Source organism: Apostichopus japonicus, chromosome 16 (genome assembly GCF_037975245.1).
Source record: "Apostichopus japonicus isolate 1M-3 chromosome 16, ASM3797524v1, whole genome shotgun sequence".
NCBI classification, from domain to species: domain Eukaryota; kingdom Metazoa; phylum Echinodermata; class Holothuroidea; order Aspidochirotida; family Stichopodidae; genus Apostichopus; species Apostichopus japonicus.
This window is the reverse complement of record NC_092576.1, coordinates 20,000,933-20,028,690: the sequence shown is the minus strand read 5'-3', so window position 1 is coordinate 20,028,690 and position 27,758 is coordinate 20,000,933. Positions and strand designations below refer to the sequence as shown.

The 27,758-nt window shown below is 34.8% G+C and overlaps 2 protein-coding genes across 4 annotated transcripts in view; both read right to left on the bottom strand.

The window, feature by feature from the left end:
* Positions 1–8,467, bottom strand: part of LOC139982774 (uncharacterized) — a 33,774-nt gene extending 25,307 nt beyond the window's left edge. Inside the window, exons 1-5 of the mRNA XM_071995863.1 lie at positions 8,434–8,467; positions 8,268–8,287; positions 7,129–7,195; positions 4,264–4,292; positions 3,445–3,514 (exon numbers count right to left, since the gene is read on the bottom strand). Of these exons, the coding sequence (XP_071851964.1) occupies positions 3,445–3,514; positions 4,264–4,292; positions 7,129–7,195; positions 8,268–8,287; positions 8,434–8,452 (205 nt within the window). The 5' untranslated portion in view covers positions 8,453–8,467. The remainder of the gene's footprint in view (positions 1–3,444; positions 3,515–4,263; positions 4,293–7,128; positions 7,196–8,267; positions 8,288–8,433) is intronic.
* Positions 6,170–22,470, bottom strand: LOC139982773 (uncharacterized). Of its 3 annotated transcripts, XM_071995862.1 has the most exons (11): positions 21,968–22,470; positions 20,463–20,529; positions 19,965–19,993; positions 19,351–19,417; positions 16,304–16,458; positions 15,415–15,481; positions 11,152–11,218; positions 10,176–10,242; positions 10,010–10,029; positions 9,194–9,260; positions 6,170–6,211 (listed from the first exon to the last, which is right to left on the bottom strand). In XM_071995862.1, the coding sequence occupies exons 3-10, from the start codon at positions 19,979–19,981 to the stop codon at positions 9,241–9,243; spliced, it is 480 nt and encodes a 159-aa protein (XP_071851963.1). In that variant the 5' UTR covers positions 19,982–19,993; positions 20,463–20,529; positions 21,968–22,470; the 3' UTR covers positions 6,170–6,211; positions 9,194–9,240. The 3 variants fall into 3 exon arrangements, 1 of the variants encoding a protein (XP_071851963.1); XR_011798336.1 differs by lacking the exons at positions 6,170–6,211; positions 9,194–9,260; positions 10,010–10,029; ... (1 more) ...; positions 11,152–11,218; positions 19,965–19,993 and adding exons at positions 17,375–17,441; positions 18,199–18,429 and having other exon boundaries at positions 15,120–15,481; positions 16,392–16,458; XR_011798337.1 differs by lacking the exons at positions 6,170–6,211; positions 9,194–9,260; positions 10,010–10,029; ... (3 more) ...; positions 16,304–16,458; positions 19,965–19,993 and adding an exon at positions 13,480–13,518.
* Positions 22,471–27,758: the final 5,288 nt, after the last annotated feature.

Genomic DNA, 27,758 nt, shown 5'->3' with positions numbered 1-27,758 from the left:
ACTATATACTGTATATACTGTACTGTATGTACTGTACTGTACTGTATATACTAAGAATAGGCCTTATGTAAGGTGTGCTATTTTTTCGTGTGAAATATGAAATAAAATATTGGAAAATTTTAATTCAAAGACTTGCTTTCAATACAAAACACATGTATATTTAAGCCCAGACATAAACATTAACTTGAGTTGTCACTTCAAATTAACACATACCATGACTTCAAAATGAAATCAGTACCCAACACACTATACTATATACTGTATATACTGTACTGTATGTACTGTACTGTACTGTATATACTAAGAATAGGCCTTATGTAAGGTCTGCTAGTTTTTTTGTGTGAAATATGAAGTGAAAATTGGAAAATTTTAATTCAAAGACTTGCTTTCAATACAAAACACATGTATATTTAAGCTCAGACAAAGACATTAACTTGAGTTGTCACTTGAAATTATCACATACCAATGACTTCAAAATGAAATCAGTATCCAACACACTATACTATATACTGTATATACTGTACTGTATGTACTGTACTGTATATACTAAGAATAGGCCTAATGTAAGAGCTGCTATTTTTTTGTGTAAAATATGAAGTAAAAATTGGGAAATTTGAATTCAAAGACTTGCTTTCAATACAAAACACATGTATATTCAAGCTCAGACATAGACATTAACTTGAGTTGTCACTTGAAATTATCACATACCCAGGACTACAACATGAAATTGGTACCCAACACACATACTGTACTGTATGTAGTGTACTGTATACTGTATGTACGGTTACATCTCTATGTTCTGACGTCTCTGTTCCGACATCTCTATGTTCCGACTTCTCTATGTTCCGACAATTTTTCGGGCTCAATTTTCATTGGTCCAAAATTATTTTAGACCAAATTTTTTTATGACCATATTTTTTTTGAACCAACTTTTTTCGGACCAAAATTTTTTTTGACCAAACTGATTTTGGTCCCAAAATATTTGAGTACAAACAATTAAATTTCGGGTCACAAGCAATTTTCGGTCACAAGCACTTTTTGGGTCATAACAAACTTTGGGCCCTTTTTTTTTTGGAGCATCCAAAAAGATTGAGTCTCCCCCCAAAAAATTGGGTCCGTAAAAATTTTGGTCAAAAAAAATTATTAAGTCCAAACAAATTGTCAGAACAAAGAGACGTCGGAACAAAGAGATGTCGGAACAAAGAGACGTCGGAACATAGAGACGTCGGAACATAGGGATGTCACCGTATGTACTGTACTGTACAACATGAAATCAGTACCCAACACACTATATTGTACTGTATATGTTCTGTATGAACTGTATGTACCTGTACTGTATATACTAAGAATAATGTCAGGTCTGCTAGTTTTTTGTGTGAAATATAAAGTAAAAGTTGGAAAATTTTAATTCAAAGACTTGCTTTCAATACAAAACACATATATGCAAGCTCAGACATAGACATTAACTTGAGTTGTCACTTCAAACTATCATATACCAGGACTACAACATAAAATAGTACCCAACACACTGTACTGTTCACTAAGAATAATTTTAGGTGTGCTAGTTTTTTGTCTGAAATATGATTTCCAAGTTGCAAAATTTTAATTCAAAGACTTGCTTTCAATACAAAACACATATTCAAGCTCAGACATAGGCATTAACTTGAGTTGCCACTTCAAATTATCACACACCAGGACCACAACATGAAATCAGTTCCCGTATACCAAGAATAATGTAAGGTGTGCTTGGTTTTTGTCTAAAATATGAAGTCAAATTTGGAAATTTTTAATTCAAAGACTAGTTTTCAATATTAAACACATATTTGAGCTTAGACATAATTAGTTGATAACCCATATTGATTTTTGTGCTCATATAATGAATATTAATGAGGTCACAGGGTCAAATGTGAAAATAGTCAAAATTGTAATACCTAGACAATCATAAATCAGTTTCATCAAATGTGAGTTTGTGATTGGTAGGTAGCCTACACACAGTGATGTGTGTAACAATGAAAAGTTGTGAATTCATGATGTGGGGCTTGCATTGTTTAGGTTACAAGTTTGTATGACCAATAACTTCACATGGCAATTATTGATCTTGCTTCATGATTATTATATACTCGGAGTGTTCCGTGTTAATCAAATCAACATGAAATGTTTTCATTCTGGTTAGCCCATATTGGTATGAGGTAAAGTCGTGGGTGCTTTTCAGTACCTTTACACCAGCCTTTCTCTTTTTGAACTTGCAACCTCAAAATAATGCTAGCAATGCATTTTTATATTCTTCTACAGCTCTTGTACCTATCCTGGTCTTCCAAAAGCCATCTCTTCTAAAATGAGTTAGACATATATCAATTTGCCTAGTATGAGCTTATGGACCATTGATACACTTGTTAAGATATGGATATTGAACACTGGATTATAGCCTAGATTAAACTAACACTGACACACACATAGACATCTTTTGACCGCTACCTCAGTCATGTATTACCAGTCACTTTTGAGTACCCCACCATGGGCGTCCCTTTGTGTGACTTAAGTTCAAACCCTCAGTCCCCAAAATATAGAATCACCTTCTTTATTATATTATAATATTTAATAATTGATTGATATTAATCTGCAATACAGAATGAATAGGTTATATTGTTATCTGTTGTATTGTTGTATTATCCACAATATCCAAACCTGTGCACAATGAAGAAGGTACATTAAGAAATGTGGAGTTACTACGCCATATCTGACTGCACTAGAAAATCGATCATATTTAGGAAAATGTACAGGTTCTATATTCTACACAATCCAAACATGTGTGTACTTTAGCAACAGTTGCAGTGGGTATTTTTGAGACAAAAACCTAAGATTAATTGTGCTTTAACCTATATCATGTTCTGTAGTTCCTGGTAATAACTGAATGTAAGAACTGGATTCATTTCTAAAAGTACAAAATAGAGTGCACAGTAAGCATTGTCCACACAATCTGAAACTGTATAAGAGTACAATATTAGGAGCTCAAGTAAATACTAACATGGATTGATTGTGCTTGAACGTAAGGTCAATTATTCATTTGGACAAATATTGTTTTCAAAGACTGAAGGTGGAGTCACAGTGTTTAAATTTTTTTGTTCATGCCTATTTTGATTAGACCAGTTACAAGGTAAAGTACACATTAAGCATTGTCCACACAATCTGAAACTGTACAAGAGTACAATGTTAGGAGTACAAGTGACTACAAACATGGCTTGATTGTGCTTGCACCTAAGTTCAATTGATTCACTTACAAAACTATTGTCCCCAGAGACTGGAAAATGAGATATTAATGGTTAAGGTTAAGGTTGATTCAGATCGGGTAACTTACAAAACGACAATCGTAACTGAAGCAGTCATTAATCTTCTAATCTGTTTGTTACACAATTAACTTCAAGTCATTGCCCTCAGTTAACCTACCAGTGATATTAATGTCCATCTTTAGGAAAAGGAATGGTTGGAACACTTCAAGAGCCCTTTCCATTGCCTGTTGAAAAAGCATATATAAAGTCATTAACTACATTGACTTGATACAGCTGGTTAATGGAAAATAGAATCACTTGCTTTATTATATTATATTATTTAATAATTGATATTCATCTGCAATATAGAATGAATAGGTTATATTGTCCACAATATCCAAACATGTGTACAATGAAGAAGGTACAGAAGAAATGTGGAGTTACTATATGCCAGGTTTGATTCCACTAGAAAATCAATCATATTGAGGAAAATGTACAGGTTCTATATTCTACACAATCCAAACATGTGTGCACTTTAGCAACAGTTGCAGTGGGTATTGTTGAGACAAAAACCTAAGATTAATTGTGCTTAACCTATATCACGATCTGCAGGTCCTGGCAATAGCTGAATGTAAGAACTGGATTACTTTCTAAAAGTGCAAAATAGAGTGCACAGTTAGCATTGTCCACACAATCTGAAACTGTATAAGAGTACAATGTTAGGAGTTCAAGTGACTACATACATGGCTTGATTGTGCTTGAACTTAAGTTCAATTGATTCATTTGGACAAATATTGTCTGCAAAGACTGAAAGAGGAGTCACAGTATTTATATTTTTATGTTCATGCCTATTTTGTTTAGGTCAGTTACAAGGTAAAATACACATTAAGCATTATCCACACAATCTGAAACTGTACAAGAGTACAATGTTAGGAGTACAAGTGACTACATACATGGCTTGATTGTGCTTGAACCTAAGTTCAATTGATTCACTTACAAGACTATTGTAAGCATTGTCCACACAATCTGAAATTGTATAAGAGTACAATATTAGGAGCTCAAGTAAATACTAACATGGATTGATTGTGCTTGAACTTAAGTTCAATTGATTCATTTGGACAAATATTGTCTGCAAAGACTGAAAGAGGAGTCACAGTATTTAATTTTTTTCGATCATGCCTATTTTGATTAGACCAGTTACAAGGTAAAATACACATTAAGCTTTGTCCACACAATCTGAAACTGTACAAGAGTACAATGTTAGGAGTACAAGTGACTACATACATGGCTTGATTGTGCTTGAACCTAAGTTCAATTGATTCATTTGGACAAATATTGTCTGCAAAGACTGAAAGAGGAGTCACAGTATTTATATTTTTATGTTCATGCCTATTTTGTTTAGGCCAGTTACAAGGTAAAATACACATTAAGCATTGTCCACACAATCTGAAACTGTACAAGAGTACAATGTTAGGAGTACAAGTGACTACATACATGGCTTGATTGTGCTTGAACCTAAGTTCAATTGATTCATTTGGACAAATATTGTCTGCAAAGACTGAAAGAGGAGTCACAGTATTTATATTTTAATGTTCATGCCTATTTTGTTTAGGCCAGTTACAAGGTAAAATACACATTAAGCATTGTCCACACAATCTGAAACTGTACAAGAGTACAAGTGACTACATACATGGCTTGATTGTGCTTGAACCTAAGTTCAATTGATTCACTTACAACACTATTTGCCCCAGAGACTGGAAAATGAGATATTAATGTTGAAGGTTAAGGCTGATTCAGATCGGGTAACTTACACAATGAAAATCATAACTGAAGCAATCTTTAATCTTCTAATCTGTTTATTACACAATTAACTTCGAGTCATTGCCCTCTGTTAACCTACCAGTGATATTAACGTCCATCTTTAGGAAAAGGAATGGTTGGAAAACTTCAACAGCCCTTTCCATTGCCTGTTGAAAAAGCATATATAAAGTCATTAACTACATTGCCTTGACACAGCTGGTTAATGGAAAATAAAATCACATGCTTTATTATATTATAATATTTAATAATTGATATTCATCTGCAATATAGAATGAATAGGTTATATTGTCCACAATATCCAAACCTGTGTACAATGAAGAGGTCCAGGAAAAAATGTGGAGTTGCCATATCTGACTGCACTAGAAAATCTATCATATTTAGGAAAATGTACAGGTTCTATATTCTACACAATCCAAACATGTGTGCACTTTAGCAACAGTTGCAGTGGGTATTGTTGAGACAAAAACCTAAGATTAATTGTGCTTAACCTATATCACGATCTGCAGGTCCTGGCAATAGCTGAATGTAAGAACTGGATTACTTTCTAAAAGTGCAAAATAGAGTGCACAGTTAGCATTGTCCACACAATCTGAAACTGTATAAGAGTACAATGTTAGGAGTTCAAGTGACTACATACATGGCTTGATTGTGCTTGAACTTAAGTTCAATTGATTCATTTGGACAAATATTGTCTGCAAAGACTGAAAGAGGAGTCACAGTATTTATATTTTTATGTTCATGCCTATTTTGTTTAGGTCAGTTACAAGGTAAAATACACATTAAGCATTATCCACACAATCTGAAACTGTACAAGAGTACAATGTTAGGAGTACAAGTGACTACATACATGGCTTGATTGTGCTTGAACCTAAGTTCAATTGATTCACTTACAAGACTATTGGCCCCAGAGACTGGAAAATGAGATATTAATGTTGAAGGTTAAGGCTGATTCAGATCGGGTAACTTACACAATGAAAATCATAACTGAAGCAGTCATTAAGGTTCTAATCTGTTTATTACACAATTAACTTCGAGTCATTGCCCTCAGTTAACCTACCAGTGATATTAACGTCAATCTTTAAGAAAAGGAATGGTTGGAACACTTCAAGAGCCCTTTCCATTGCCTGTTGAAAAAGCATATATAAAGTCAATAACTACATTGACTTGATACAGCTGGTTAATGGAAAATAGAATCACATGCTTTATTATACTGTAATATTTAATAATTGATATTAATCTGCAATATAGAATAAATAGGTTATATTGTCAACATTATACAAACCTGTGTACAATGAAGAAGGTACATTAAGAAATGTGGAGTTACTACGCCATATTTGACAGCACTAGAAAATCTATCATATTTAGGAAAATGTACAGGTTCTATATTCTACACAATCCAAACATGTGTGTACTTTAGCAACAGTTGCAGTGGGTATTTTTGAGACAAAAACCTAAGATTAATTGTGCTTTAACCTATATCATGTTCTGCAGTTCCTGGTAATAACTGAATGTAAGAACTGGATTAATTTCTAAAAGTACAAAATAGAGTGCACAGTAAGCATTGTCCACACAATCTGAAATTGTATAAGAGTACAATATTAGGAGCTCAAGTAAATACTAACATGGATTGATTGTGCTTGAACGTAAGGTCAATTATTCATTTGGACAAATATTGTTTTCAAAGACTGAAGGTGGAGTCATAGTGTTTAAAATTTTTTGTTCATGCCTATTTTGATTAGACCAGTTACAAGGTAAAGTACACATTAAGCATTATCCACACAATCTGAAACTGTACAAGAGTACAATGTTAGGAGTACAAGTGACTACAAACATGGCTTGATTGTGCTTGAACCTAAGTTCAATTGATTCACTTACAGGACTATTGGCCCCAGAGACTGGAAAATGAGATATTAATGTTGAAGGTTAAGGCTGATTCAGATCGGGTAACTTACAAAACGACAATCGTAACTGAAGCAGTCATTAATGTTCTAATATGTTTATAACACAATTAACTTAAAGTCATTGCCCTCTGTTAACCTACCAGTGATATTAACGTCCATCTTTAGGAAAAGGAATGGTTGGAAAACTTCAAGAGCCTTTTCCATTGCCTGTTGAAAAAGCATATATAAAGTCAATAACTACATTGACTTGATACAACTGGTTAATGGAAAATAGAATCACATACTTTATTTCACATGCTTTATTATATTATAATATTTAATAATTGATATTAATCTGCAATATAGAATGAATAGGTTATATTGTTAACATTATACAAACCTGTGTACAATGAAGAAGGTACATTAAGAAATGTGGAGTTACTATGCCATATTTGACAGCACTAGAAAATCTATAATATTTAGGAAAATGTACAGGTTCTATATTCTACACAATCCAAACATGTGTGCACTTTAGCAACAGTTGCAGTGGGTATTGTTGAGACAAAAACCTCAGATTAATTGTGCTTTAACTTATTTCATGATCTGCAGCTCTTGGCTTTAGCTGATTAAGAACTGGATTAATTTCTAAAAGTACAAAATAGAGTGCACAGTAAGCATTGTCCACACAATCTGAAACTGTATAAGGGTACCATGTTAGGAGCTCAAGTAAATACTAACATGGTTTGATTGTGCTTGAACTTAAGTTCAATTGATTCATTTGGACAAATATTGTCTGCAAAGACTGAAAGAGGAGTCACAGTATTTAATTTTTTTCGATCATGCCTATTTTGATTAGACCAGTTACAAGGTAAATACACATTAAGCATTGTCCACACAATCTGAAACTGTACAAGAGTACAATGTTAGGAGTACAAGTGACTACATACATGGCTTGATTGTGCTTGAACCTAAGTTCAATTGATTCATTTGGACAAATATTGTCTGCAAAGACTGAAAGAGGAGTCACAGTATTTATATTTTTATGTTCATGCCTATTTTGTTTAGGCCAGTTACAAGGTAAAATACACATTAAGCATTGTCCACACAATCTGAAACTGTACAAGAGTACAATGTTAGGAGTACAAGTGACTACATACATGGCTTGATTGTGCTTGAACCTAAGTTCAATTAAGCATTGTCCACACAATCTGAAACTGTACAAGAGTACAATGTTAGGAGTACAAGTGACTACATACATGGCTTGATTGTGCTTGAACCTAAGTTCAATTGATTCACTTACAAGACTATTGGCCCCAGAGACTGGAAAATGAGATATTAATGTTGAAGGTTAAGGCTGATTCAGATCGGGTAACTTACACAATGAAAATCATAACTGAAGCAATCTTTAATCTTCTAATCTGTTTATTACACAATTAACTTCAAGTCATTGCCCTCAGTTAACCTACCAGTGATATTAACGTCCATCTTTAGGAAAAGGAATGGTTGGAAAACTTCAACAGCCCTTTCCATTGCCTGTTGAAAAAGCATATATAAAGTCATTAACTACATTGCCTTGACACAGCTGGTTAATGGAAAATAAAATCACATGCTTTATTATATTATAATATTTAATAATTGATATTCATCTGCAATATAGAATGAATAGGTTATATTGTCCACAATATCCAAACCTGTGTACAATGAAGAGGTCCAGGAAAAAATGTGGAGTTGCCATATCTGACTGCACTAGAAAATCTATCATATTTAGGAAAATGTACAGGTTCTATATTCTACACAATCCAAACATGTGTGCACTTTAGCAACAGTTGCAGTGGGTATTGTTGAGACAAAAACCTAAGATTAATTGTGCTTTAACCTATATCATGATCTGCAGGTCCTGGCAATAGCTGAATGTAAGAACTGGATTACTTTCTAAAAGTGCAAAATAGAGTGCACAGCTAGCATTGTCCACACAATCTGAAACTGTATAAGAGTACAATGTTAGGAGTACAAGTGACTACATACATGGCTTGATTGTGCTTGAACCTAAGTTCAATTGATTCACTATTGGCCCCAGAGACTGGAAAATGAGATATTAATGTTGAAGGTTAAGGCTGATTCAGATCGGGTAACTTACACAATGAAAATCATAACTGAAGCAGTCTTTGATCTTCTAATCTGTTTATTACACAATTAACTTCGAGTCATTGCCCTCTGTTAACCTACCAGTGATATTAACGTCCATCTTTAGGAAAAGGAATTGTTGGAAAACTTCAAGAGCCCTTTCCATTGCCTGTTGAAAAAGCATATATAAAGTCATTAACTACATTGACTTGACACAGCTGGTTAATGGAAAATAAAATCACATGCTTTATTATATTATAATATTTAATATTGGATATTCATCTGCAATATAGAATGAATAGGTTATATTGTCCACAATATCCAAACCTGTGTACAATGAAGAGGTCCAGGAAAAAATGTGGAGTTGCCATATCTGACTGCACTAGAAAATCTATCATATTTAGGAAAATGTACAGGTTCTATATTTTACACAATCCAAACATGTGTGCACTTTAGCAACAGTTGCAGTGGGTATAATTGTTGGGAAAAAAACCTAAGATTAATTGTGCTTTAACCTATATCATGATCTGCAGTTCCTGGCAATAGCTGAATGAAAGAACTGGATTAATTTCTAAAAGTACAACATAGCGTGCACAGTAAGCATTGTCCACACAATCTGAGACTGTATAAGAGTACAATGTTAGGAGCTCAAGTAAATACTAGCATGGTTTGATTGTGCTTGGACTTAAGTTCAATTGATTCATTTGGACAAATATTGTCTGCAAAGACTGAAAGAGGAGTCACAGTATTTAAATTTTTTGGTTCATGCCTGTTTTAATTAGGCCAGCTACAAGGTAAAATACACATTAAGCATCATCCACACAATCTGAAACTGTACAAGAGTACAATGTTAGGAGTACAAGTGACTGCAAACATGGCTTGAGTGTGCTTGAACCTAAGTAAAATTGATTCACTTACAAAACGATTGTCCCCAGAGACTGGAAAAGGAGATATTAATGTTTAAGGTTAAGGCTGTTTCAGATCGGGTAACTTAGACAATGACAATCGTAACTGAAGCAATCATTAATCTTCTAATCTGTTTATTGCACAATTAACTTCAAGTCATTGCCGTCTGTGAACCTACCAGTAATATTCACGTCCATCTTTAGGCAAAGGAATGGTTGGAACACTTCCAGAGCCCTTTCCATTGCCTGTTGAAAAAGCATATATAAAATCATTAACTACATTGCCTTTATACAGCTGGTTAATGGAAAACAGAATCACATGCTTTATTATATTATAATATTAAATAATTGATATTCAATCTGCAATATAGAATGAATAGGTAATATTGTCCAAAATATTCAAGCCTGTGTACAATGAAGAAGGTACAGTAAGAAATTTGGAGTTACTATGCCAGATTTGACTGCACTAGAAAATCTATAATATTTAGGAAAATATACAGGTTCCATATTCTACACAATCCTAACACGCACTTTAGCAACAGTTGCAGTGGCTATTGTTGAGATAAAACCCTAAGATTAATTGTGCTTTAACCTATATCATGATCTGCAGTTCCTGGCAATAGCTGAATGAAAGAACTGGATTAATTTCTACAAGTACAACATAGCGTGCACAGTAAGCATTGTCCACACAATCTGAAATTGTATAAGAGTACAATGTTAGGAGCGCAAGTTAATACTAACATGGCTTGATTGTGCTTGAACTTAAGTTCAATTGATTTATTTGGACGAATATTGTCTGCAAAGACTGAAAGAGGAGTCACAGTATTTAAATTGTTTCATTCATGCCTATTTTGATTAGTCCAGTAATTAGGTAAAATACACATTAAGCATTGTCCACACAATCTGAAACTGTACAAGAGTACAATGTTAGTGAGTACAAGTGACTACAAACAGGCTTGAGTGTGCTTGAACCAAAGTTCAATTGATTCGATTACAAAACTATCTTCAGAGACTGGAAAAGGAGATATCAATGTTTACGGTTAAGGCTGTTTCAGATCGGGTAACTTACACAACGACAATCGTAACTGAAGCAGTCATTAATCTAATCTGTTTATTACACAATTAACTTCAAGTGATTGCCCTCAGTTAACCTACCAGTGATATTAACATCCATCTTCAGGAAAAGGAATGGTTGGAACACTTCAAGAGCCCTTTCCATTGCCTGTTGAAAAAGCATATATAAAGTCATTAACTACATTGCCTTGATACAGCTGGTTAATGGAAAATAGAATCACTTGCTTTAATATATTATAATATTTAATAATTGATATTAATCTGCAATATAGCATGAATAGGTTATATTGTCCACAATATCCAAACCTGTGTACAATGCAGAAGGTACAGTAAGAAACGTGGACTTACTATGCCAAATTTGACTGCACTAGAAAATCTGTAATATTTATGAAAATGTACAGGTTCTATATTCTACACAATCCAAACATGGGTGCACTTTAGCAACAGTTGCAGTGGGTATTGTTGAGACAAAACTCTGAGATTAATTGTGCTTAAGCTATATCATGATCTGCAGTTATTGGCAATAGCTGAATGTAACAACTGGATTAATTTCTAAAAGTACAAAATAGAGTGCACAGTTAGCATTGTCCACCCAATCTGAAACTGTACAAGAGAACAATGTTAGGAGCTCAAGTAAATACTAACATGGTTTGATTGTGCTTGAACTCTACTTCAATTGGTTCATTTGGACAAATATTGTCTGCAAAGACTGAAAGAGGAGTCACAGTATTTCTATTTATTGTTCATGCCTATTTTGATTAGGCCAGTTACAAGGTAAAATACACATTAGGCAAATGTCCATGTTTAGGAAAAGAAATGGTTGGAACACTTCAACAGCCCTTTCCATTGCCTGTTGAAAAGTATATAAAGTCATTAACTACATTGCTTTGATACAGTTGGTTAATGGAAAATAGAATCACATTCTTTATTGTATTCTAATATTTAATAATTGATATTCATCTGCAATATAGAATGAATAGGTTATATTGTCCACAATATCACAACCTGTGTACAATGAAGAAGGTACAGTAAGAAATGTGGAGTTACTATGCCAGATTTGACTGCACTAGAAAATCTATAATACTTAGGAAAATGTACAGGTTCTATATTCTACACAATCCAAACAAGTGTGCACTTTAGCAACAGTTGCAGTGGGTATTGTTGAGACAAAAACCTAAGATTAATTGTGCTTTAACCTATACCATGATCTGCAGTTCCTGGCATTAGCTGAATGTAAGAACTGGATTAATTTATAACAGTACAAAATAGAGTGCACAGTAAGCATTGTCCACACAATCTGAAATTGTATAAGAGTACAATGTTAGGAGCGCAAGTTAATACTAACATGGCTTGATTGTGCTTGAACTTAAGTTCAATTGATTTATTTGGACGAATATTGTCTGCAAAGACTGAAAGAGGAGTCACAGTATTTAAATTGTTTCATTCATGCCTATTTTGATTAGTCCAGTAATTAGGTAAAATACACATTAAGCATTGTCCACACAATCTGAAACTGTACAAGAGTACAATGTTAGTGAGTAGTGACTACAAACAGGCTTGAGTGTGCTTGAACCTAAGTTCAATTGATTCGATTACAAAACTATCTTCAGAGACTGGAAAAGGAGATATCAATGTTTAAGGTTAAGGCTGTTTCAGATCGGGTAACTTACACAACGACAATCGTAACTGAAGCAGTCATTAATCTAATCTGTTTACTACACAATTAACTTCAAGTCATTGCCCTCAGTTAACCTACCAGTGATATTAACATCCATCTTCAGGAAAAGGAATGGTTGGAACACTTCAAGAGCCCTTTCCATTGCCTGTTAAAAAAGCATATATAAAGTCATTAACTACATTGCCTTGCTACAGCTGGTTGGTTAATGGAAAATAGAATCACTTGCTTTAATATATTATAATATTTAATAATTGATATTAATCTGCAATATAGAATGAATAGGTTATATTGATTGTGCTTGAACTTTACTTCAATTCATTCATTTGGACAAATATTGTCTGCAAAGACTGAAGGAGGAGTCACAGTATTTAAATTTTTTGGTTCATGCCTATTTTAATTAGCCCAGCTACAAGGTAAAATACACATTAAGCATCATCCACACAATCTGAAACTGTACAAGAGTACAATGTTAGGAGTACAAGTGACTGCAAACATGGCTTGAGTGTGCTTGAACCTAAGTACAATTGATTCACTTACAAATCGATTGTCCCCAGAGACTGGAAAATGAGATATTAATGTTGAAGGTTAAGGCTGTTTCAGATCGGGTAACTTACACAATGACAATCGTAACTGAAGCAATCATTAATCTTCTAATCTGTTTATTGCACAATTAACTTCAAGTCATTGCCCTCTGTGAACCTACCAGTAATATTCACGTCCATTTTTAGGCAAAGGAATGGTTGGAACACTTTCAGAACCCTTTCCATTGCCTGTTGAAAAAACATATATAAAATCATTAACTACATTGCCTTGATACAGCTGGTTAATGGAAAACAGAATCACATGCTTTATTATATTATAATATTAAATAATTGATATTAATCTGCAATATAGAATGAATAGGTAATATTGTCCAAAATATCCAAACCTGTGTACAATGAAGAAGGTACAGTAAGAAATTTGGAGTTACTATGCCAGATTTGACTGCACTAGAAAATCTATAATATTTAGGAAAATATACAGGTTCCATATTCTACACAATCCAAACACGCACTTTAGCAACAGTTGCAGTGGCTATTGTTGAGATAAAACCCTAAGATTAATTGTGCTTTAACCTATATCATGATCTGCAGTTCCTGGCAATAGCTGAATGAAAGAACTGGATTAATTTCTACAAGTACAACATAGCGTGCACAGTAAGCATTGTCCACACAATCTGAAATTGTATGAGAGTACAATGTTAGGAGCGCAAGTTAATACTAACATGGCTTGATTGTGCTTGAACTTAAGTTCAATTGATTTATTTGGACGAATATTGTCTGCAAAGACTGAAGAGGAGTCACAGTATTTAAATTGTTTCGTTCATGCCTATTTTGATTAGGCCAGTAACTAGGTAAAATACACATTAAGCATTGTCCACACAATCTGAAACTGTACAAGAGTACAATGTTAGTGAGTACAAGTGACTACAAACAGGCTTGAGTGTGCTTGAACCTAAGTTCAATTGATTCGATTACAAAACTATCTTCAGAGACTGGAAAAGGAGATATCAATGTTTAAGGTTAAGGCTGTTTCAGATCGGGTAACTTACACAACGACAATCGTAACTGAAGCAGTCATTAATCTAATCTGTTTATTACACAATTAACTTCAAGTGATTGCCCTCAGTTAACCTACCAGTGATATTAACATCCATCTTCAGGAAAAGGAATGGTTGGAACACTTCAAGAGCCCTTTCCATTGCCTGTTGAAAAAGCATATATAAAGTCATTAACTACATTGCCTTGATACAGCTGGTTGGTTAATGGAAACTAGAATCACTTGCTTTAATATATTATAATATTTAATAATTGATATTAATCTGCAATATAGCATGAATAGGTTATATTGTCCACAATATCCAAACCTGTGTACAATGCAGAAGGTACAGTAAGAAACGTGGACTTACTATGCCAGATTTGACTGCACTAGAAAATCTGTAATATTTATGAAAATGTACAGGTTCTATATTCTACACAATCCAAACATGGGTGCACTTTAGCAACAGTTGCAGTGGGTATTGTTGAGACAAAACTCTTAGATTAATTGTGCTTAAGCTATATCATGATCTGCAGTTATTGGCAATAGCTGAATGTAACAACTGGATTAATTTCTAAAAGTACAAAATAGAGTGCACGGTTAGCATTGTCCACCCAATCTGAAACTGTACAAGAGAACAATGTTAGGAGCTCAAGTAAATACTAACATGGTTTGATTGTGCTTGAACTTAAGTTCAATTGGTTCATTTGGACAAATATTGTCTGCAAAGACTGAAGGAGGAGTCACAGTTTTTAAATTGTTTCGTTCATGCCTATTTTGTTTCTAGGCAAGTTACAAGGTAAAGTACACATTAAGCATTGTCCACACAATCTGAAACTGTACAACAGTATAATGTTAGGAGTACAAGTGACTTCAAACATGGCTTGATTGTGCTTGAATCTAAGTTCAATTGATTCACTTACAAAACTATTTTCCCAAGAGACTGGAAAATGAGATATTAATGTTTAAGGTTAAGACTGATTCAGATCAGGTAACTTACACAACGACAATTGAACTAAAGCAGTCATTAATCTTCTAATCTGTTTAATACACAATTAACTTAAAGTCATTGCCCTCAGTTAACCTACCAGTGATATTAACATCCATCTCAAGGAAAAGGAATGGTTGGAACACTTCAGGAGCCCTTTCCATTGCCTGTTGAAAAGTATATAAAGTCATTAACTACATTGTTTGATGCAGCTGATTAATGGAAAATAGAATCACCTTTTTTGTTATAATATGATATTTAATAATTGATATTAATCTACATTATAGAATGAATAGGTTATATTGTCCACAAGATCCAAGCATGTGTACAATGAAGAAGGAACATGAAGAAATATGGAGTTACTATGCCAGATTTAGGTGCACTAAAAATCTATAATATTTAGGAAAATGTACAGGTTCTATATTCTACACAATCCAAACATGTGTGTACTTTAGCAAAAGTTGCAGTGGGTATTTTTGAGACAAAACCTAAGATTAATTGTGCTTTAGCCTTTATCATGTTCTGCAGTTCCTGGCATTAACTGAATGTAAGAACTGGATTAATTTCTAAAAGAACAAAATAGAGTGCACAGTAAGCATTGTCCACACAATCTGAAATTGTACAAGAGTACAATGTTAGGAGCTCAAGTTAATACTAACATGGTTTGATTGTGCTTGAACTTTACTTCAATTGATTCATTTTGACAAATATTGTCTGCAAAGACTGAAGGAGGAGTCACAGTGTTTAAATTGTTTCATTCATGCCTATTTTGATTAGACCAGTTACAAGGTAAAGTACACATTAATCATTGTCCACACAATCTGAAACTGTACAAGAGTACAATGTTAGGAGTACAAGTGACTACAAAAAGGCTTGAGTGTGCTTGAACGTAATTTCAATTGATTCACTTACAAAACGATTGTCCCCAGAGACTGGAAAAGGAGATATTTATGTTGAAGGTTAAGGCTGATTCAGATCGGGTAACTTACACAACGACAATCGTAACTGAAGCAGTCTTTAATCTTCTAATCTGTTTATTACACATTAACTGCATGTCATTGCCCTCAGTTAACCTACCAGTGATATTAACGTCCATCTTCAGGAAAAGAAATGGTTGGAACACTTCAAGAGCCCTTTCCATTGCCTGTTGAAAAAGCATATAAAGTCATTAACTACTTTGCCTTGATACAGCTGGTTAATGGAAAATAGAATCACCTTTTATTATTTTAATATATTTAATAATTGATATTAATCTGCAATATAGAATGAATAGGTTATATTTTCCACAATATCCAAACTTGTGTAAAATGAAGAAGGTACAGTAAGAAATGTGGAGTTACTATGCCAGATTTTACTGCACTAGAAAATCTATAATATTTAGGAAAATGTACAGGTTCTATATTCTACGCAATTCAAACATGTGTGTACTTTAGCAACAGTTGCAGTGGGTATTGTTTGGACAAAACCTAAGATTAATTGTGCTTTAACCTATATCATGTTCTGCAGTTCCTGGCAATAACTGAATGTAACAACTGGATTAATTTCTAAAAGTACAAAATAGAGTGAAGTGCACAGTAAGCATTGTCCACACAATCTGAAACTGTATAAGAGTACAATGTTAGGAGCTCAAGTAAATACTAACATGGTTTGATTGTGCTTGAACTTAAGTTCAATTGATTCATATGGACAAATATTGTCTGCAAAGACTGAAAGAGGAGTCACAGTGTTTAAGTTTTTTCGTTCATGCCTATTATGATTAGACTAGTTACAAGGTAAAGTACACATTAAGCATTGTCCACACAATCTGAAACTGTACAAGAGTACAATGTTAGGAGTACAAGTGACTACAAACATGGCCTGATTGTGCTTGAACCTAAGTTCAATTGATTCACTTACAAAACAATTGTCCCAGAGACTGGAAAAGGAGATATTAGTGTTGAAGGTTAAGGCTGATTCAGATCGGGTAACTCACACAATGACAATCGTAACTGAGCAGTCATTGATCTTCTAATCTGCTTATTACACAATTAACTTCAATTCATTGCCCTCAGTTAACCTACCAGTGATATTAACGTCCATCTTCAGGAAAAGAAATGGTTGGAACACTTCAAGAGCCCTTTCCATTGCCTGTTGAAAAAGCATATATAAAGCCATTAACTACATTGCCTTGATACAGCTGGTAAATGGAAAATAGAATCACATGCTTTATTACATTATAATATTTAATAATTAATATTAATCTGCAATATAGAATGAATAGGTTATATTGTACACAATATCCAAACCTGTGTACAATGAAGAAGGTACATTAAGAAATGTGGAATTACTATGCCAGATTTGACTGCACTAGAAAATCTAAAATATTTGGGAAAATGTACAGGTTCTATATTCTACACAATCCAAACAAGTGCGCACTTTAGCAACAATTGCAGTGGGTATTGTTCAGAAAAAACTCTAAGATTATTTACGCTTTAACCTATACAGTATCATATTCTGCAGTTCTGGCAATAACTGAATGTAAGAACTGGATTAATTTCTAAAAGTACAAAATAGAGTGCACGGTAAGCATTGTCCACACAGTCTGAAACTGTATAAGAGTACAATGTTAGGAGCTCAAGTATATACTAACATGGCTTGATTGTGCTTGAACTTAAGTTCAATTGATTCATTTGGACAAATATTGACTGCAAAGACTGAAAGAGGAGTCACAGTGTTTTTTTTTTTTTTGTTCATGCCTATTATGATTAGACTAGTTACAAGGTAAAGTACACATTAAGCATTATCCACACAATCTGAAACTGTACAAGAGTACAATGTTAGGAGTACAAGTGACTACAAACATGTCTTGATTGTGCTTGAATCTAAGTTCAATTGATTCACTTACAAAACAATTGTCCCAGAGACTGGAAAAGGAGATATTAGTGTTGAAGGTTAAGGCTGATTCAGATCGGGTAACTCACACAATGACAATCGTAACTGAGCAGTCATTGATCTTCTAATCTGCTTATTACACAATTAACTTCAATTCATTGCCCTCAGTTAACCTACCAGTGATATTAACGTCCATCTTCAGGAAAAGAAATGGTTGGAACACTTCAAGAGCCCTTTCCATTGCCTGTTGAAAAAGCATATATAAAGTCATTAACTACATTGCCTTGATACAGCTGGTAAATAGAAAATAGAATCACATGCTTTATTACATTATAATATTTAATAATTAATATTAATCTGCAATATAGAATGAATAGGTTATATTGTACACAATATCCAAACCTGTGTACAATGAAGAAGGTACATTAAGAAATGTGGAATTACTATGCCAGATTTGACTGCACTAGAAAATCTAAAATATTTGGGAAAATGTACAGGTTCTATATTCTACACAATCCAAACAAGTGCGCACTTTAGCAACAATTGCAGTGGGTATTGTTCAGAAAAAACTCTAAGATTATTTACGCTTTAACCTATACAGTATCATATTCTGCAGTTCTGGCAATAACTGAATGTAAGAACTGGATTAATTTCTAAAAGTACAAAATAGAGTGCACGGTAAGCATTGTCCACACAGTCTGAAACTGTATAAGAGTACAATGTTAGGAGCTCAAGTATATACTAACATGGCTTGATTGTGCTTGAACTTAAGTTCAATTGATTCATTTGGACAAATATTGACTGCAAAGACTGAAAGAGGAGTCACAGTATTTTTGTTTGTTTGTTCATGCCTATTATGATTAGACTAGTTACAAGGTAAAGTACACATTAAGCATTATCCACACAATCTGAAACTGTACAAGAGTACAATGTTAGGAGTACAAGTGACTACAAACATGTCTTGATTGTGCTTGAATCTAAGTTCAATTGATTCACTTACAAAACTATTTTCCCCAGAGACTGGAAAATGAGATATTAATGTTTAAGGTTAAGACTGATTCAGATCGGGTAACTTACACAACGACAATTGAACTAAAGCAGTCATTAATCTTCTAATCTGTTTAATACACAATTAACTTCAAGTCATTGCCCTCAGTTAACCTACCAGTGATATTAACGTCCATCTCAAGGAAAAGGAATGGTTGGAGCACTTCAAGAGCCCTTTCCATTGCCTGTTGAAAAAGAATATATAAAGTCATTAACTACATTGCCTTGATACAGCTGGTTAATGGAAAATAGAATCACCTTTTTTATTATAATATGATATTTAATAATTGATATTAATCTGCGATATAGAATGAATAGGTTATATTGTCCACAATATCCAAACCTTTGTAAAATGAAGAAGGTACAGTAAGAAATGTGGAGTTACTATGCCAGATTTGACTGCACTAGAAAATCTATAATATTTAGGAAAATGTACAGGTTCTATATTCTACACAATCCAAACATGTGTGTACTTTAGCAAAAGTTGCAGTGGGTATTGTTTGGACAAAAACCTAAGATTAATTGTGCTTTAACCTATATCATGTTCTGCAGTTCCTGGCAATAACTGAATGTAACAACTGGATTAATTTCTAAAAGTACAAAATAGAGTGAAGTGCACAGTAAGCATTGTCCACACAATCTGAAACTGTATAAGAGTACAATGTTAGGAGTACAAGTGACTACATACATGGCTTGATTGTGCTTGAACTTAAGTTCAATTGATTCACTTACAAGACTATTGTAAGCATTGTCCACACAATCTGAAATTGTATAAGAGTACAATGTTAGGAGCTCAAGTAAATACTAACATGGTTTGATTGTGCTTGAACTTAAGTTCAATTGATTCATTTGGACAAATATTGTCTGCAAAGACTGAAAGAGGAGTCACAGTATTTAAATTTTTTCGTTCATGCCTATTATGATTAGACTAGTTACAAGGTAAAGTACACATTAAGCATTGTCCACACAATCTGAAACTGTACAAGAGTACAATGTTAAGAGTACAGTACAAGTGACTACAAACATGGCCTGATTGTGCTTGAACCTAAGTTCAATTGATTCACTTACAAAACAATTGTCCCAGAGACTGGAAAAGGAGATATTAGTGTTGAAGGTTAAGGCTGATTCAGATCGGGTAACTCACACAATGACAATTGTATCTGAAGCAGTCATTGATCTTCTAATCTGTTTACACAATTAACTTCAATTCATTGCCCTCATTTAACCTACCAGTGATATTAACGTCCATCTTCAGGAAAAGAAATGGTTGGAACACTTCAAGAGCCCTTTCCATTGCCTGTTGAAAAAGCATATATAAAGTCATTAACTACATTGCCTTGATACAGCTGGTTAATGGAAAATAGAATCACCTTTTTTTATTATAATATGATATTTAATAATTGATATTCATCTGCAATATAGAATGAATAGGTTATATTGTCCACAATATCCAAACATGTGTAAAATGAAGAAGGTATACACAGTAAGAAATGTGGAGTTACTATGCCAGATTTGACAGCACTTGAAAATCTATAATATTTAGGAAAATGTACAGGTTCTATATTCTACGCAATTCAAACATGTGTGTACTTTAGCAACAGTTGCAGTGGGTATATTTGAGACAAAATCCTAAGATTAATTGTGCTTTAACCTAGATCATGTTCTGCAGTTCCTGGCAATAACTGAATGTAACTGGATTAATTTCTAAAAGTAGAAAATAGAGTGCACAGTAAGCATTAAGCATTGTCCACACAATCTGAAACTGTACAAGAGTACAATGTTAGGAGTACAAGTCAAGAGTGCTACGAACATGGCTTGAAATTAAGTTCAATTGATTCACTCACAAAACTATTGTCCCTAGAGACTGGAAAAGGAGATATTAACAGTGTAGGATTTATACAGTCATCTGGGACGGCTAGAAAATCAAAACCGTACAAGAGTAGCCTACCTTATCTGTTTTATTATCTATAGATGAACAGTTGTTGGTTTGGGCCTAGTAAGTCTGATAGGGTACAGCTAGTGGCCAAACTAATATGGAGTAGCCTATGCATGATTTTGCACCGCACCAAGACCATCATGAAAACTATGACAGCTTTCGGGCGTCTATTTGCCACTCTGAGAAGCTGTCCATGAATAATGACTAAGGGTAACCTAGGGCCGGGAGTAAGGATAGGCCCACTTAAAAAGATAGTAACATAATCTCAGTGAATGTTCAACATTTACCCAATTAGTAAACCTTTTTTTGGTTAAGGCTTGTTTGTGCATGTAGGCACAACAACATTAAGTCCTTGGGGCAAACAGTGCATTTATTAGCACATTGTTTACATGACACAGTCTATAGTCTACATTTATTAGGACTGTCATTCCTCAAACTAAAGTAAACAAAACGCATTCACATGAAAGGCTGCAGTGTTTCCTTTCGAAAGATAACTACCACTATAAGCTACGAAAACAACCAAACTGACAATATATTTTTTCTCGCCAGTATGCATGCATGTAGGCCTAACCTTTTTTTAAGGTCAGCGTACCGTAATTTACAACTAGTGTAAGCCAACACTCCAACAGAGTAATTAAGTTAGCCGTAGTACAGCCTAACGTTAACGTTAATATTATCAATACTAGCCGATGTAACTACAGTGTAATTCATAGGCTCTACGTTATGAAAACTTCTCGCTTCTTTCGTAGGTCTCTATGCCAACTGCAGAATTAATTCCGGTACTCTTTTAGGACAATACCTATAATAATATCCAGCATGAACTTCACGATAGTGTTATCCGACACCCTATCGTTAGAGTTATACCATTTAAACAACTGTACTAACCTTGAATAAAGTTGAGTAAACTTCGGCCGTAGACTGTATTACGTAAAAGTGACGAGTAAGGTCATTAGCAAACTTGAAGGCGTCGGCTTTCTCATTCAGATACTGTAGCGACGGTGCTTGCTCACGCTCATTTAGATGTTAAGCTGCTGTACAAGATTATGTGGACCGGATTTTTGAGGGCGCTATGCGAATTTTGGAATGATTAAAATCACTTTCAACCGATTATGTGGACAAAAATAAAAGTTCGTAATTTCACTAGGAGCGTATGTTTTGTGGGGGGTAGAGCCTGTTTAGAGCAACTGCGTTACGTGGACATCGAATGTCCACATAATCGGTTGGTGTCCACATAGCGCGGTGGGATACTAACGAATGTCCACGTAATCCAGGTCGAGTGAGAGTATATATATATATGTATATATATATGTATATATATATATATATATATATTATTTATAAATCTGAGATTGTCAGTGCAAGCGATGATAAGAGTGAAAACAAACAGATGGCGCTGTTGAGAAACAAGATCATTTATTTATTAAAATATAAGTAATCTATGAGCAATATGACGTTATCGGGAACAATTCTTGCATGTTTATAATTTTCCAGACCACTTTCTTTTGTTGAGTTACTAGACATGATAACAATATTGATTGGTTATTTCTCACCGGGTAGATAGTCTTGCTCACAACTTGCAGTAGTCCACGTAGATCCGTGTCAATAATGTATTACAAACTGGTCGTATATGTCTCGGTGATCACACCACGTGACTGTTCAGGCAGCTAGAGCTCCCATGCCCTCTAGTGACGTACTTACATTGACGTGGAACTTTCATTCACAACATTGCTACAAGTTAATTTAGCGTCTAGTGTTTTAGTCCAGTACCGTGTACACACAAATCATCATTTCTTGCGTATTGGAGTGTTATGATTATTTTAGGAGATGTTCGATTATTGATTGGTTTTAGATGTAAAGAAGAATCATATGCATTGCTACTGGTGTAAGGCTAAGCCGATGGCGGTAAATAATTTAGTAAAATATATGGTAAGAAAAAGGCAGCATGCTTATATGCTAAATGGTGCAATATTTGTCACATTTGAAACATTAATATTGAAAGAATTTTTCACGTTGTATGTTATACCGCGAGTACATGTCGTATGTTTATGTACTGTAATGGAGAGGGGTGTCTTACCTGTATTTCCTTTGCGAGTTCCTAATTGATGCATAGGCATTTTACACCTAGACCGGCCCATTATTCATTGATATGCTACTTACATAGTGATCGCCGTCATGGGGAAGGAGTCCTTCCCCATTGAAAGTTTTTGAAGTTAAGATGCAAAATAGTGCTATATTTCTCTATTTTTAGATTACAATAATCCTTTAAAAATGACCCAAAAATAATTTTCCTGAAGCCACACTTAATTCAACTGAGGAAAGATAAAAAGTTAACAAAAATAGACAAAAATATTGGTTTTAGATTGGATTTTATTTATTTTTTCAAGCATTTTGTGACAACATGCTTGAAAAAAAAATTGAAAAAAAACCTAAATTAAAATCCATTAGCACGGACGGGTTGCTAATAGCACGTTCTTTTGTTACGAACTTACAGACTAACTAACATGATGATTTCATGAGCTAATTCCCACAGTTAAAAATATATTTCAACACAGCCCGACAGTATTCTATTAACTACTGTTGAAATGGGCTGTAATTTTTACCAGGCTCCTCAGCCTACCGGCCCACCGGCCCACCGGTCAATGCCCAAATGCCTGTGTGGCCAGTCAACCACAGTCCGTAAGTAATGTTCGACCCCATGTGTAACCCATGCTGAAATTTACTCCGCAATTCCATAGTATATTACTATCGTATGGAAATATGATGCGCGGGAGTTACTGCCTAGGCTTTCGTCAGTTGTGTATTGACACGATGTTATGGTACGTCCTAGACATAAACATGTTTACATTAGTACGTAGGGACTGAGTATATCAGCTGCTGATATCCAATTGTTTTTTGTTATCAACTCGGCGAAAAGTCATGACCGGTTCCCTAGGGTGGTACTAAGTACTTGTATCCATGTCTGATTTCGGAAGCGAGAAAAATCTCAGAGAAAGCAACAACAACCAAATATCCGTTCGTTCACATTTAAGACATACTTTTGCCTACTGACACGAATAGTTGTACAGAGAGAGAGAGAGACAGAGAGAGAGAGAGGTGGAGAGAGAGGTGGAGAGAGAGAGGTGGAGAGAGAGAGGTGGAGAGAGAGAAAGAGAGGAGACGGGGAGGGGAGGGGAGGGTGTGTATGGGGGGGGGAGAAGATATCAGGGAACGTCTGCCAACCAGTTACTAATACATGGTTACGTACATTAGTGTACCCCTCACCCATTCGCACAATGGGAGAATCCCTGCTAGCGAGAATCCCCTACTAGTGATCCCCTGCCAATGCGATTGAAAGATTTAAAAGAGGTGGGACACGGTTGTATTATTCACTTTCTTTCGATCTAATGTCATTCATTTTAAATCCATAGAAAGAATCAAGCAGCATGTAAAGCTCTCTTATGATTGCATATAGAGTGTTTATTTTCAGTTGGAATTTCTTACAAGACCGATTTCTCTTTTAGCATTCCTACCATTCAATGGAGTATAAATCTTGGATCAACGTAATCTATAATCCTCCAATGACTTGAAAAGAAATGCAAAGAATGTTTCTATAGTTCACATGTTCTCATTGGTTTATTCCTTCCTTTGGATTCAGACTTACAACAGCTCAAAGAATACTTTGTAACAATGATGTTGTTTTTTATAAGATTAAATAAGTTGCATTTATAAAGTTGGTCAGGTGATGAAGTGAAAGTAAAGCAGAGTTCTGGATGCGTCTTGGATTAGTTTTCAAACCCATACTCTATATGAGAGGCGATGCAAATACCTCTTTTCAAATCAACAGAAGAAGGAGGAAACTTTATCTTTATTCTGTTCATTGGAAACGTATGCAAATGGTATTTTATTGTCATAGAGATCTATAGTTCATGGTTCAGTAATGTACCGGCAAATGGTATGGGAAGGAGGACGGCGGTGAACGGCACTGAAATGTGAATAGGCATTGTTTGTTGAAATTTCAGGCTTACTTCAGTTCATGTTCGTCTGCATAGAATATAGTTGTAAAAGGACACAACTTACAGCAAGACCTCTCTTGCGAGAATAATCTTAAGCAACCTTTTGTGAATAAGAAGATTTCACGGAATTCGTTTGTCTTTTACTGCTTGCTTCGAAGTAGTCGATAGTATCGGGGCATAAGCCTATTGTACATTTACGTCTTGGATGGAAGCGACGTTATTACTGCTTGCTGCAATGTAACAAAAGACAAGCGTGAGCCTCTTGTTAATACATATATTCAAATTCGTTGTTCTAATGGGAGTAAAACAGGATGAATAGAGATTTCGTTGAAGGCTGTGTCGTTCACTGTTACCAATAATAATAATAAAAATACGCAGTTCTTATAAAGCGCAAATACACACTTAAGTCTCAATGCGCTGATTATTATTAGACTGTATCCAATAGATTGTATCCAACCAACAATACCAACTTAAGCTCGTACAAAGTTAACTCGTCAAATGGTTCAGAGGGTAGAGCAGTGGACTGGTAACCCTGATGAACTGAGTTCGAATCCATCAATGGTTGGTTAAACACGTTTAAAATTTCTTTTTCTATTTCAGTAGTCGACCCTGAAGTCTTGATATCCTAATTCAACCATATTATTTACTAGCTGATGTGATGGCCGATATGGTTAAGAGGGTGACGAAAGACTCATTCCTCGTCGGTCGTGTAAATCGTGGCTAGGGTTCAAGACAGGCCTCTGGCGATAATACCATTGGCTGTAGGTATGGTGCTTTTTGTGGCCTAGGATCCCGTGCCATGTCTCCCTTGTTGTCGCAAAAGAACCCGGGGGGATGCGCAGAGGGTCGGTTAAATCGACCAGAAGCGTACTAGGTGGCGTGCGTGAATCCTTGCCTTTGGCCAGAGGTGGTGACATCTCTGCGACCGGCATGCTTGCAGCCACCGTCCACTGAATACGTGGCCTGATGAGGCGCTATTCTCCTAAACGTGAACCTACGGATGCTTTTAAGAGCCATATAATTATTTTATATTTAAAAAAAACACCCTGTTTCAAACTAGCGCCATCGAATTCCTTAAAAGCCGTATTTTTTTTCTTGTCACTCTGAAGGTGGAATGCATTTTATTGTTATGGGTTATTTGTGGTAAGCCAAGCAAAACATTCAAACAGTCATGAGGTTCACAAGGCTTTGCAGGAACTTAATTAAACTCATTCTTTGACATAAACGTGTTGACAAAAATGTACACTACCTACTTCAAAACAAGCATTATTCGTTGCAATGCCAGAGATATACAAGCCAGCAACACCATGAGATAAAACGTTAAACATACATAAAATTTTATCGATATCACTTTTGCAAGAAAACAAAAGTGTCAATACGGTCCCATTCTAAGCCACACTAGCGTTGTAACAAATTCTCATACCGGTTGCTATAGGTAGTTTCGGAAACAGTGATTCTTAAGAACTTTGTTTGAGATTCCCCCCAAAAATACCCCGTATTGTGTTTTAAAAACTTCAGGAACAAAATTAACTTTGATATGCCGTGGACCTTACACAACCACTGCTCTCAGTCTAGCTGGGGTTGATTCCTATAACACAACAACTTATTTTTTGTTTGTTTTTGGAATGACCCTTTAATGTTGAGGTTCACTAGTAAAAGTGACTGGACCTTTTAGTTTAGTACACAGCCCATCGGACTAGTGCCTCAGTTACACTACAAAACTCAATGGGAAAAATAAATTATGTGGTCTCAAATGACATGTTTATACTTATTAAAAATGTATTCAGGACAAATGATGTCGAATGCCATCCAAGGTTGTTCTGTTGCTTACTTGCTAACCAACGGATTAACATTAACTATAAGCTCTACAATGAGGAGTCGACGTCACTATCAAGTTAGCCTAAACGAATATTCCAGAAATAAGTATCTTGAAAAATACTGGAATAGCTACAGAAACATTATTGGACTCAAAGTTGTCTGTTTTTTTTTTGGGAGGGGGGGGGGGTATTATAACATACCAAAACTAACATTTTGCCTTATTCCTTATTTATTTAAGTATTTGAGCTATAAAGTTACAGTAAAATATATCTTTCGATCATTCTCCCATGATTGAATACCGGGTATACTTTTTTAAGAAAAGTCACCTCGGAAAGAACCTGGCCACGAAAACCAAACTATCCGCTCTCAACCCCAGTCCCCTTGTATCAAAAGTGTAAATGTCTGATCAACGTCAGGTGTGGACCACCATTCCCCTCGAAAGGGAACAGATACTACACATGATCTTCGGGGATGTCTTCAACTCTTCGGTCGATCTATTAGTTGTACACGTCTCAGGATAAAACTAGTTTGATCTCGGAAGAATGTTATTCGATTCCTTGTTCTTTATTCTATTTGTTTTATAAGTCAATGAACTGCATTCTGATGAACAATGAACAGATGAAGATAACTGCCATTTCTGGAATACCAAGTAGTCCCTGTTATGTCGAACACGTAACTCACTAATGGACTTTATCGATACTCAATGACGAACTACATATGCCTCATTTGAAGCAAGTTTATAACAATAGAGAGTAATGCCATTCAAGTGGTCAATTTGCT

Bases quoted from the DNA above. Each gene is read 5' to 3' on its own strand.
- LOC139982773 (XM_071995862.1), bottom strand. The intron at 16,459-19,350 runs GTAGGTTAACTG...CTTTTTCAACAG, and splicing joins GATGGACGTTAATATCACTG to GCAATGGAAAGGGCTCTTGA. The intron at 10,030-10,175 runs GTAGGTTCACAG...CTCCTTTTCCAG, and splicing joins GATGGACGTGAATATTACTG to TCTCTGGGGACAATCGTTTT.